Here is a 14192-nt window from a genome sequence, read left to right on the forward strand (position 1 = left end):
ACCTCTGTCCCCTACCTTGGGAGTGTGGAGTCTTAACCACCAGACTGCCAGGGAAGTCCTCTAATCCCAATTTTTTCTGAGCCTCCTAACTTGTCTCCCTGCTTCCTCTCCTGCCCCATGAGTCCATTCTCTTAACAGCTATCCTCCTCTTCCTAAAACATCAGTCCTATCATTCCCCTGCTTAAAATTCCGCAATAGGAATTTGGAGATAAATTCCTTAAATGGTGGTTAAGAGTCCACATGATTCGGCCTCTGTGTACTGCTCCAACCACATTCTTTTTTTTTTTTTAAGCTCTTTATTGGAGTATAATTGCCTTACACTATTGTGCCAGTTTTTGCTGTACAACAAAATGAATCAGCTGTATTTATACATATAGCCGCATATCCCCTCCCTCCCATGACTCCCTCTCACCCTGCCTATCCCACCCTCCCTATCCCAGTCATCACCCATCATCAAGTTGATCTCCCTGTGTGATGCAGCAGCTTCCCAATAGCTATCTGTTTTACATTTGGTAGTGTATGTATGTCAATGCTACTCTCTCACTTTGTCCCAGTTTCCACTTCACCCACCCCCCGCCTTGTTCTCAAGTCCGTTCTCTACATCTGCATCTTTATTCTTGCCCTGTCACTGAGTTCATCAGTACCATATTTTTAGATTCCATATATATGAGTTAGCATACGTCCAGTCACATACTATTACTATTATTCTATTCTTTCCCATGATCACTTCACTAGAAGTTTGATGATCTTCATTCTGTGTTTCTAAGGTGTTAAACTTATTTTTGCCCCAAGGCCTTTGTATTTGCTCTTCCCTCTGTCTAGAATCCCTTTTCTTTCCTCTGTTTTCAAGCAGCTGGCTTCTTCCCATTATTGAGTTTTCTCAAAGATCATCTCGTTAGAAAGGATTCTCTGGTCATCCTATCACTTTCCAGTCCTTTATCTTGTTCCACTTTTTTAAAATAACACTTGTGAGAATCTAAAATTATCTTATTTATAAGTGCACGTTTATTGCCTGCCTCTCACCATGAGAATGTACAATCTTGAAGTACATTTTCTTATCTTTCTTGTTCCTTTCTGTATTCTTCTGTGTTTGTGCTTCCTGAAAAGCACACATACATGGTAGGTGATAAATATATTTTGACTGAATAAATGAATGAATGAAATCTATAGTTATTTCTATTTGAGTATAATAAAAATATATTATTCAAATTACTGACAGTATCCTACATTGTTAGCACTGAGAAAGCAAGCACAGAGGATCACTTCTCAAATTTCAGTGGACATCTTTTATCCTGCTAAGTCATGTGGATATGGGAGGTGATTTGCAAGAAAAAAAAATAGAAAACACTTCAAATTATGTCTTAATCGTTGTAGTATATACCCCAGCTATCTCATAACTTGTGTGTGTTTATTCAAATAATACTGTGTAGGTATCTACAATATGCCTGACACTTCTCTAGGAACTTGACATATCAGCTCAAAATTAAAAAAAAAAAGAAAATATTTCTGCCATTGTAGAATTTATATTCTACCAAGAGGATTAAGGTAATACACAATAAATGTAATAAATAAATTAGAGAGCATGTTAGAAGGTGATGAGTGCTAAAGAAGAAGAAAAGATAGAAAAGGGTAAGGGGGGGGGTCAGGAATACCAAGTAGGGAGGGAGCAGGTTGCAGTATTAAGAGATTGGTCAGGATAGACTTCAGAGGAGACATTTGAGCAGAAACTTGAAAGAGTTGAGGGAGTCAACCACATGGGTATCTGGAAAGAACAACATTGCTGGAAAAGCAGTCCGTAAATGCAACGATGGTAGTGTGTCTGGCAAGAAAGTGCAAGGGGTCTCGTACAGTTAGAGGAGTTGGAAGAGAGAAACTGGTAAGAGATGAGTCAAAGAGGCCATTGTAAAGACTCCAGCTTGGGCTCTGAGTGACATGGGAAAAGGAGTGACATGATATTACTCACACTTTAAAAAAACCCAAAACCCTCTCTCTGCTGTGGAGAATATACTATAGTGAGGAAATGGATAAATGGATTGAGATCATAATCTAAGGAAGACAAATGTGTGTCTCGGACCAGGAAGAAGCAGTATAGGCAGTGAGAAATAGCCAAAGTTTAGTCATATTTGAAGACAGACCACTAGAGTAAGAGAGAAAGAGGGGAGTTAGGAATGACATCAAAGTTGATGACCTGAGCAACTGGAAGGATGGAGTTGATGCTTGTAGAGAGATAAGAGGCTGAAAGTGAAGCAAGCTTTGAGAAGGTCAAGTTGGACCTTCAACTTGAGTTGAGTTGGACATGTTGAGGATGAGATGTCAAATAGAGATGTCAAACAGGGCGTTGGATGTCCAAGCTTACAATTTGGAATTGAGGTAGGGGACAGATGCAATTTGAGAGTCCTAAGCATTTCAGTGGTATTTAAAGCAATGGGACTAGTTGAGATAACCAAAAGATCTGGGTATATAGGAAGTTAGTGTAGACAGAGAAGAGGATTCAAGAACTGAGCCCCGAGGCACTCCATCAGGAAGACACTCAGGGGAAAATGAAAAATTTGCAAAGGAGATAGAAAAGAAGTGATTACTGAGAAAAGAAGAAAACCAAGACAGCAACATCTTAGAAGTCAAATGAAGAAAAAGTATCCAGGAGGAAGGAATGATCAGCTGTGTCAAATGCTGCTGATGGATCAAACAAGCCGAGGACTGAGAATTGACTCTTGGGTTAAACGACTAGGGTTTATGGATGATTTTGAAAAGAGCTTTTTTATGTCCGGAATGGGAATACACAAAAATCTGATTAGAATATGTTTAAGGGATAACAGGAAAAGAAGAATTGGAGATGATTCATTTGAAAAGCTTTGCTGCAAAGGGGAACAAAGAAATGAAACAGTAGCTGACAAAGAAATGGGGTTAAGAAAGGTTTTTTTATTTGTATTTGCTTTTAAGGAAGAAAAATGATGGCATCATACATTATTCTGGTGGGAATGATTCCATAGAGAAGGAAAGTTGATGGTGTCAGGAAAGTACAAGTTGAGAATTCGGCTTCAGGTAGTAGCAAGCATAAGTCATCAATGGGAACAGTCTGGAAGGCAGAGCATGTGGATGCAGAAACTCATGGATATGTAAATACGGTGTGGAGATTCTATGGACATTCTCTTCCGGCTGATTCAATATTTTCAGTGACGTAGGATGCCAAGGCATAAGCTGTGAGTGAGGGTGGGGGAGGACATTTTGGGGGCTGGAAGAGAGGGGTAAGGTGTGAAGTTGTTGTCTAGGACAACAGGGAGGTGAGGAACTAGGGAGATATATAGAAGTTGCCACAGCACATTAGGAGGCCATTTGCGGTTTGTGGGCAGGAATTTAAAATGAGTTTGTCAGGACTTCCCTGGTGGCACAGTGGTTAAGAATCTGCCTGTTAACGCAGGGGACACAGGTTTGATCCCTAGTCCAGGAAGATCACACATGCCGTGGAGCAACTAAGCCCATGTGCCACAACTACTGAGCCTGCACACCACAACTACTGAAACCTGTGCTCTAGGGCCTGAGTGCCACAACTACTGAAGCCCCTACCCACCTAGAGCCCATGCTCTGTAGCAAGAGAAGCCACCACAATGAGAAGCCCATGCAGCGCAACAAAGAGTAGCCCCATGCTCACCACAACTAGAGAAAGCCCGTGTGCAGCTATGAAGACCCAATGCAGCCCCCCAAAATAAATTAATTAATTAAAAAAAAATGAGTTTGTCAACAGGGTTATATGGTTTTCACCAGCCACATCAGGCTGCATGGATATAGGAGCAGAGATGGCAGACAAAGAATTGTTTGTCAATTTCCAGAGAGCAAGAGACAGGCAAAGAAATGAGGGAATGTGGAGGTGTATGATTCTAATAGTTGAACTTAACTCATCCAGTGGAACTTAACTTGTGTAAAGAGTAGTGAGACCATGAAGGGCATGAAAGAGGTGAAATTAATGAAGGGAGTAATGGAGTGGAGGTCCTGAAGGAGGAAAAGCATTTTGGTGGTTGAGTAATCAAGAGTACTCTGGGAAGATGGAAGGTGGTAGTCAGAGGTGAATTCGCAAAGTTGAGATTATGGAGCAGTGACAATTATTACTCTGGAGCATTGGTTGCCGAACTTTTTCTTCAAAGTGTCAGATAGTGAATGGTTAGGTTTTGCACTCCAATCTCTGTTACAACTACTCAACTCTGTCATTGTGGTGTATAAGTAGTCAGAGACAATGTACAGTGAATGGGTGAGGCTATGTTCCAATAAAACTTTATTTATAAACAAGTGGAAGGCTGGACCTTACCTGACTGTAGTTCACCAACCCCTAGTCTGGGGTACAAGATTCAGGGTGTGTCCATGGGTATGAGTGGCTAAGGTCAAGTGGAGGACAAGGACATTTGAAAGGAGGTCAAGGAACTGAGAACCCGAGGTGGCAGGATGGGATGTTGGGAGGATGATCTATATGTATGTGTGTGTTAAGATTGCTGAGAATTAAGGCAGAAGTGGAACTGGAGAGCATGACCATGAGAGGGGAGCTGACGACTTTGAAGAATAGAAGAAAGTGTCATAGGGATTGGCAGCTGACAGCATGAAAGAGAAATATTAGCTGATATAATCGGATAACATGAGATTCAAAGCTGAAGCTTCTTAGACATGAGGAAGGAATAATGATCTGAAAATGCTAATAGGATAAAGTTCCATTTTCTTGTTCTGTGGTGCTTCTCCACATATTTAAAACACCCCCTCACCAAATGCAATGAACACATTTTAACTGTTTGAGAACACTTGGAGTAAAAGAAATTTCCAGCATGAGTTCCCAGTACCAGGTGCCTCAGGAAGGCAGTTATGGTCCTGTAGTTTGTAGATTCCACATATGCTGTGATGGGGCATCTTCGCAAACACTAACCAGCCTCTACCTGGAGGCACATTGAAGCTCTCTTTGGCAAGAAGACCGGCTTTTGCGTACACTGAATATTTTTTACTGTGTCTTCATAGTAAAATGAGAATTTTAGAATAGTGGCAGACTTGTTGATAATATCTATACTACAGCATGCTAAAAGAAGTATCATGGAACCTAAAAACTCAAGTTGATGATCGCCAAAGTCGAGAAAGATCAGAATATGCAAGTTAGATGCCTGGAATTGGACATCCAAGGACTTGAAAAGCTAAGTCCTATAAAAGGGAACCGGAGGCTTTCAAAACGACGAAAATGACACCAAAGAGAGATTAACCAGCAGGCAGAGAGCTGGCAAAGTGTGTTCATGAATTATATACTGCACCAGAAGTTCTAGCAAGAGAAAGGCACAGGATTAATAATTAACTAGCAAAGTAATAATGGGCTTGTACATTCTGCTTTTTCTCACTGAAAGAAATCGGCCTACTTCGTCTTTCTGCCCATTGTTTGTCTCCTCATATTTATAAAGAGGAAAGTTCAGAAGCCAAATCCTTTTTATGACTGAATCATTTCTTCCCAAAGCCTCTTCAGCATTTCCCTCGTTACTCTTCTTTGAATCTTTGTGAAAAAAACCTTGCGAGCTTGGCCTCAGGCCCCTGCTGGTGATTTGCACTGCACAAGAGAGCTCTGGTACCTACGGCTCTCTGCAGCCCATATTTGAAGCCCCTCTTCACAGTATCTTATTTCTCACCATCATTACCTTCCTTCATCTCCAATAACTATTTGTGGTATTAAGTGCCTGGTTAGCATTGCGTATCTCTGCTCTCTACCCTCCCAGAGTTTAAAATCCAGGAAAGATGTACTGATGCTTTTTTCCACCCTCAGCCCTGGCGCTTGGCACATCTGGAGCACAGCAACTCCTTTAAATATTTATTGAATGATAAATCAAAATACGTGGATAACACACAAAGCAAAATGGAAATGTTGAGTATAGGAAGGAACATTAATACATTTACATGAAGTATTAGTAAGTTCATTTAAAAGTGAGGGACAAATGCAGAGTTTTACTGGGGTTGAGTACAGGGAAACCAGGGGTAAAGTCCACCTGAAAGGGAAGAGAGAAGGTAATAAAATCTCATTCTTCCTGGAGAGAGGGAAACTAAAATTTACGGTATATCTGTTTTCTATCACCACTTTTCTTTTTTAAAAGAGCTTTAATTTTTATTTACTATCCCTCATTGTAGAAAAATTTGCAGAGTTCAAAAGAGTGAGAAGAAAAACTAAAAATCCAATAATTCAGCCACTCAAAGCCAAAACTGTTCGTGTTATTTAATGTTTTCTTACCATTTTTGCCACTCATATACAAGAGAGAGAGATTAGCACAATAAACTCCCTTGTATTCATATTCCAGCTTCAATAATTTTCCACACATGGCCAAATTTGTCTCATTTCTAACCTCATTCACATATTTTCTTCCTCTTCGTGGTATGATTATGAAGCAGATCGCAGATATCATACCCTAATAAATACCATAAATATTTTAGCTTTTCCCTAAGATTGCCATACATATTTTAACATAGTTATGTTGATATGAAATGTACAAAATTATGTATACTTTCATTTATCTCTTTTTTCATTTACTTCTGATATCAAAAACATTCTTTTTAATTGAAATTTAAAAAAAACTTTCCTCCATGATTTTCTTTCAGCCTCTTACCAGCATCATTATTATTACTCCAATGATGACTTGGGGGGGAAAAGATAACTATTTTGGAGACCCAATGCTTAAGCTATTGCCTCTCCTTAAATGGGATAATTTAAATGCATCTAAAGGGCTTTGCACAGTGCCTTGCACAAGTAGGGGCTATTTGATTTGGTAAAATTAATACTGTTAAAAATAGCTAACCTTATTCAGTTCCTACAAGTCAGCATTGTAAAAAACACTTTACATATAGCAAGTAACAGGCACAGCACCTCAGCAAGTGAGTAATGGTCTTACTCTCATTTTATAGAGAAGAACACTGAGGCTTGGAAAGTTTAAATAACATATTTAAAATCACAGAGGTAGTAAACAGTTGACCGGGGAAATTGGCATAAGCTTATCTAACTCCAGAGCCCATGCTGTTAACCTCCATGCTAGTTTTCTATTATAAATTCAAGATTTCCATAGGGAACCTAATGATGTGTATAGAATCGCAGAATCATAGACCTTACAGATGTATACAGACCTTATTGATGTATATAGACCTTATTGATGTGATAGCATCACAGAATCATAGACCTTACTGATGTATACAGACCTTATTGATGTGATAGAATCACAGAATCATAGACCTTATTGATAGATTGTCATGATACTATCTGGTACAAACCTTAGCCCAATCCAAAATTCACAAGAAATATTCAAATTGAGGTGAAATTTGGGACACGTAACCACCATGCAATCAAATTTTCCTTTTAGCTATACAGGAGTATATTTTGCCACTTTTTATTCCTTGTAGATGTGTAAATTTTAACATCATAATATATCTTCCTATAGTAACTTTAACGAAGTCCAACAGAATTTTTGACTGTATAGGTAAACTTTCTTTGAGATATGATCAACACTAATTTGAAGAGTACCTATGAAAGTATTTTAAGAGAATGTTCTAAATTCTGACCTTTTCTCTTCTCAGTCTATGTAATATCATACAGATTGGTACCATCAGAGGAACACTTATGGATTGTTTGACCCTGTTCAATGGATTTGGTTGTTTCATGGGAGCACTGCTGGTGGAGTTGATCTACCTCATCTCGGAAGGTAAAAACAGTTTCATGGTATGCTTATATATATATATATATATATATATATATATAGATTTGATAACTAGAGAATTGAGAGTCAAAACCTTAAGAGAGGGGCTTTGCTAGTGTGGTCCTTTTTAATTGATCCAATTTTGCAATTAAGATAGAATTAAGATAGGAAATAGACTCTTGCTGTATTCATTAATTTCTGGGAATTGTTTTTCTTTTGATAGGAGGAGGTAATTACAGAATGTCACTTTCTCATGAGACCCTGTCTGCTGTCTTTCTTTGGTGTACTTTAAAACAAATTGGTCATTATATTCTTATTAGGTCTTTCGACAGGGCTGTATTGAATAATGTGTCATAGCTGGCATAGATAACCTTCAGAAAAGGTAAATCCTGTGTAAATATAAGAGGATGGAGTATCTGGATGATCCTTTATCCAGAAATATTGTCTGTGTAACCAAAGAGAAATTGTGGGTTGAATGACAACTAATCTTGGAAATTTTTCCCTATAGATATTTTGGTCAGGAGAAACAACCAATCTGAAAAATTCACATGCAACATAAAAAGTACTACTATTACATGGTTGGTAGAAAAATCAAACAGGATAACATTAAAGAATAGCTGTCACAGTGAAATGTCTTTGGCTGTATTTTAAATCTACAGACTTTTTCCTTTATTTGTTCTGAGATGTTAATACAGCTTAAAATTTATTAAATTTGCTGGTGCTTATTTTATGGGAAATACTGTAAGCCTGTTCTCTGCTTGCAAAAATACTTACAGTTATACATTTAAAATAATGTAAAGAAATATTTGTTTGCATTCTCTACAAATAAATTTCATTTACCTACCTTCAAACTATGGAAAAAATAAATTCTATGAATGAGAAACTCCTTTTAACACTGTGGTATCTGTTCAAAAAATATTTATGGAGGATCTGTTCCAATTACCATATTGGGCACTAGAAATACCACAGCAAGCAAAATAAACTTCCAAACCCCCACAAAATTTCCAGGGGCATAGGGAAGTGATAAAATCGTGTGGTAAACGAAATGATAGGTATAGTAGACTTCTAGGGAACAAGCCTACAGTCCTTGATTGTTAAGATCAAACCTTGTTCTTTTCTTAGTTAACTGAGAAATTTACTCCAAAGTATGTGTTGAATACTTATCATGTGCTAGGCCCCCTGCTGCATGGAATTATGTGAGATATGGTTCCAGTTCTCAAAGGGCTCAAATCCAAACTGGCACAACTAAGTGTGAACTACAGAAGTTGTTGACATCTCTGATGATTAGATTTTTTTAAATGCAAACAAAGAACAAAGCACTGGTATTAGGATTTTATAAGATAACTTGAAAAAGTCTTACCTATATCTCTACCTAAACATCTTAGTTGTGGAACATGTTTATTTTCTTCAATATTATGCAATGAAGATGTTTCTGAAAAGTTGCTAAAAAGAAGTCTATAATCAAATTACATTTAACATATTCTAGAAAGACTGCAAAGTCAAACATTACTCTAGAGTTATCTTTTATATAAGTCTAAATTTTTCATTTGCATGCTTAAGCAACAGACCCAGAGTCAGGCCAAACTTCACAAGTTCAGGTCTCCACAAGGCGGTTCTCACTTTCCTCATTAGGCACAAGTTTGGAGGTCCCCAGAGCCACCATCACTTCTGATAAGCTGGCTATAAATATGGAGATTCCCCACAGACTCCCTTTCAGAACCAATAATTTGCTAGAAAGCACAATACTTAGGATTACAGCTTTATTATAGCAAAAGAATACAAATCAGAATGAGATAAAGGGAGAGATGCATAAAACAAGGTCTGGGAGGGCTCCAAAAGTGAAGCTTCTTTCATCCTCAGAGATGTGGTACCCAACTGGCACATCAATGTGTGATAATACGCAGAATATTATCACCCAGGGAAGTTTACTGAGCTTCACTGTGCAGAGTTTTTATTGAGGCTTTATTAGGTAGGCAGATTGATTGGACCATTGGCAATGTGGTTGAACTCAATCTCCAGCCTCTCTCCTCTCTCCAGAGATTGAGCTGATATCCTGTTGCTTAAAACCCCAACCCTCGAATCATACAGTTGGTCTTCCTGGCTGGCCAGCTACCATTCTGAGTCATGCCATTAACATAAACCATCAAGTGGGGCTTAAGGGCTCAACCATGAATAACAAAGATACTTCAATCACTTAAGAAATTCAAAGGTTTTAGTTTACCTCCCAGGAATGAGGAAGAAAGGCCAGGCAATTTCTTTATCACACACAACTATTCTTGCAAATACATTACACTGTAAACCTAAATTTTTATTGAGAATCTGCATAGTATGGTAGGACCTGTTATATATGTGACTCGGTTTATTACAATAACCATGTAAAGATGAGATTACTGTCCTTATCTTTGAAATGCAATAATTAAGACAAATAAGAAAATGAAGTGCTCCAGTCACCACCACTAGTATCTGATGGAGATCTGACCCTAGATTCTGAAACCAATGCCAATGTTGATTTTAATACATCAGCTACTAAGAGTCACCCAATGTAAGGGCATTTTTCTTTTTTAGCCGCACCGCACAGCATGTGGAACTTCCCCAACCAGAGACTGAACCTGTGCCCCTGCAGTGGAAGCGCAGGGTCTTAACCACTGGACCACCAGGGAAGTCCTGTAAGGGCTTTCTAGTGACATTTTTTACTTCTGCAATACAATCTCCTTGGATGGAGATCTGTGTATAGGATATTACTGATAATATTTTAAACATAGTAAAAGATAGATTTTTTAAAGTTTATATAATTTTGGCAGAGTTTGGTGCCCATGAAAGGAGGTTTACCAAGAACACGTGGTGAGGACATCTTAGCAACATGGGATGTGCAGGGGGGATTCTCTACACTTATATTCAAAAGAATGCCATTTAAATAACTCCAGACTAATTTAATTTAACTTTTTTTTTTCTGTTCATAGTAATACTGTGTTATATCAAATCATATCCCAATAAGTTAGAATCTTACAATTGGATGTCGCCTTAGAGGGCATCTAGTCTAACACTGTACCAAAAACTAGAAGATGTACCATCATCTTCCAGTGCCCAGAAAAATTCTCTACTTTGAGAAGTAAGCCGAGTCTGCTCATCTGTTGATAATTGTATTCCACAGAATAAGCCTAATTTTCTACCCACATGGCAACTCTTCAAACATTTGATGAATATTTGGAGAAGTAATGTGGTACAATGTTAAGACAGTAGGTCCCGTAGTCAAACTATATGAATTCCAATCCAGGTAGTCTAACTGTGTGCCCTCAGTTTTCATGCCAACAACAGCAATAAATAATTCTTCATGTTGCTGAGAGGATTAAGTGATTAATATGCACAATAAGTGCCCAATAAAGATAGCTATTATGATCCCCCTCTATTTTATAGACAAACCACTCCAGTTTTTTCATATTACATGATTCCATGATTTTTCACTATCAAAACTCCCCCATCCATTAAACAAACAACAATTTGTCAGTATCTTTCTTAAAATATGGTTTCCAGAATCAGTCTCTATACTCAAAATGGGTACATCCAGGATAGATACGTTACTTTTATCAGCCTTCTCAATCTCTCTCTCGTCCTCTCTCTCTTTTAATGCCAGCAGAGATTGTAGTGACTTTTCCAGTAGCTGCATCACACCTATGGTCAATTAAAACCCAACACTTCTTTTTTTGTTGTTTTCAGTAGTTTCTCTCAGTTCGGTTCCAATCATCTTATCACAAATTCTTTTCCTAATTAAATGCAGGACTTTATCCTTAATAAATGTCAACCCATCATTCTAAATAACAGACATTTAAAAAACTTGATTCTGTCATCCAGTGAATTACTCATCTTTACTTCTTTACCAGCTTTGTGTCATCTGCAAATTTAGGAAGCAAGTTGCTAGACTTCTCCCACGTAATTGATAAAATTGTTAAATGGGACAGGACCAAAAACAGAGCCTTGTGGAACATTCCTAGAGACCTCACTGCACGTAATGACAATCAACTAATCCTCCCCTTTGGGATAGAATCAGCTCCCACTTCACCTAATTACTATCATTCAGCCCACGCGTTTCTCCAGCACTCCCAGAAGGATAACACAGGAGCCTCCTCTCACGTGGTTTTCTGAGAGTAGCATGTATCTGAGTTTGTGGCAGTCCCTTTACCCACCAGATTATCATTCACCAAGCAAGGAAACGAAGTTCATTTAGATGGTTCGGTTTGGGTGACTCTAAAGTGGTTGATGGTGACTCATTAAGGCCCCTAAAAGAGAGTGATCCTTCAACTATTTGCATGAGTTCAGGTCGGTCACCATCTCTTTAAGACTGTTTCCTCTTATTTAAAAAAAAAGAGAATGCTGCACTTCAGTTGTCTCAGAGATGATGGGAGGATAATATTAAATAATTTGTTTGAAATTTTAACACCAGAGATTATTTTAAATATAAAATAAAGACATAGTGGCCCATTTGGTTCGAAATAAGATCAGTCTATTGAATCAAACAACCAGATCAATTTCTTTGACAGAACCGACCAGAGTGAAAAGAACATTATAGCACTATGTTTAAGCATCCCACAAGCCTCCACATTCCATTTAGCATATAGGATATTTTAAACCTTTAAGGATTCATGTCAGCAGAGCATGTGTGTATGTGAGTGTGTGTGAGAGCGTTAGCATATGATTGGAAAAGATGATCAGCTATCACAGTCTCCAAGCTGCATTAGTCATTTTTAGCACCATGATGGAGAATGGTGTGAATGCGGTAAATTCAAAAGATTTCTCAAAACTTGACTGTGCAGACAGATAACTGTTAGAGTGACATTTTCAGTACAAGTGAGAAAACTGATCCTTCTGGGATCTCTAACTCTGAGTGCTTTAAAGGAGAAGATACAAGACTAAACCCAGCCTCCTACACTAATCATTTCAGGAATAGTTTATCTAAAAGTAGCAATGCTAATAAAAGGGAGTGAAGAAGTCAGTCAAACTGCTTATTTTGACTCTATGCCATTAGCAACCAGATCAATTTTCTCACACGCATGAGTGCGAGCTTACTTTTTGACAAAAAATAACAGAATAGAATTCAGTGAAAAGTGACATCTTAGTTATGGACGTGTAGGTGATTGAAAGCTCCAAAGCAAAAATGTCTCGGAGAAAGAGGATAATTGGGCAGAATCAAGAGGTCAAGGTATACATCTTCTTGTCCCTGTTAGTCCTTCCTCTTCAGAGTTCAGGAAAGGAGCAGAGAATTTAGCTGTTTAATTCCCACCAAGAGCATTTTAAATTAGAAATGTGATCTTTTAAAATTCTCATTTAAATATCTATGATTATTGAGACCACTGCCAGCCATGTCATCGTGAATCACCGAGTCGTTCTGTGAAACAGGAATTTGCAGTTGCAGTAAACTTGAAAGAAGAAAATATTTATGCATCTGGAAAGCTATTCAACTGGATGTCACAGGTCCATGCTTATTTTCTTAGAGATGTGTTTCTTCAAATTCAGATCAATGCCGCAGGTCTACCTTCATATGAGTTTCGAGACGACAGATTTTTAGACCCAGAAGGGAACAGAAGTGGCCCGCTACCCTGTAATTCACCTTTAGCCAAGCCATATTCTACTTGACTGCCAGCTGGTTTAGTGCCACTGGTCCCATGGCTAACCTGGCAGGCCCCCAACACTCCACAGGTAAACCCTGCTCTTGATCTTCAGTCAGGACCAGGTGCAGAGTCCCCTTCATCCAATGCAGTTATATATCCCAGAAGCAACTTATCCTACACCCTCAACCTTTGGCTCCACAGAGACCCTTAATGCTGCTCAGAGGCCTTTGGGTTCGTAACAGTTTCAGGGCAAAGCCCAAAATCCCTTTTAGACACCGACAGCAGCATCCATTGCTGTTGGCCCCTGAGAAGTAGAAAGGGCAGAACTGGGAGTCAGACCAACCTGATTTCAAACTCAGCTCACCCCTTAATAAGCTGTGAGGTCTTGAGCACTGCAGGGGTTCAGAACAGGCCTCCCCAAGATGGGCCACTTTGGCGCATGGATTATTTTGAACTAAAGGCAGTAGAGACACCACTGCCCCTCCCTTCACTACCTAGAAAATTTTAACTGGGGACTTTTTCCAGAAAAAGAGTTATCGCCAGAGATAGATTTTGCTGAAGTGGTCCCATCTATATAGCAGGGCCAACATCTAATTGCCAAACATCTACTCTGTTTCTTATCATCCTGTGAATCACCCTCCTTCCTTGGAAGCTCCAGGCCCCTATCCCACTTCTTACAACAGGATGGCATATACACCTCACTTTACCTTTCTGTCTTCGAACCTCTCATGTACCTAGAGTTCCCCGTAAGTACAGAATTAAATGTGAATTTCTCCTGTTATTCTATCTCATGCCAATTTCATTCTTAGACCAGCCAGAAGAACCTAGAAGGACAAGAAGAAAGTTTTTTTTCATCCCTGACTGCACATTACTTAACTCTTCTGAGTCTCAATTTCTCCTTATC

The 14192-nt window shown here is 38.7% G+C and overlaps 1 protein-coding gene across 1 annotated transcript in view; it reads left to right on the forward strand.

Moving 5' to 3' along the window:
- The window catches only part of SLC15A5 (solute carrier family 15 member 5), a 94512-nt gene that overhangs the window by 61249 nt on the left and 19071 nt on the right, over positions 1-14192 (forward strand). The window contains 2 exon segments of the mRNA XM_057700977.1: positions 7567-7593; positions 7596-7691. Coding sequence (XP_057556960.1) covers positions 7567-7593; positions 7596-7691 — 123 coding nt within the window.

This window comes from Hippopotamus amphibius, chromosome 12 (genome assembly GCF_030028045.1).
Source record: "Hippopotamus amphibius kiboko isolate mHipAmp2 chromosome 12, mHipAmp2.hap2, whole genome shotgun sequence".
Taxonomy (NCBI): Eukaryota; Metazoa; Chordata; class Mammalia; order Artiodactyla; family Hippopotamidae; genus Hippopotamus; species Hippopotamus amphibius.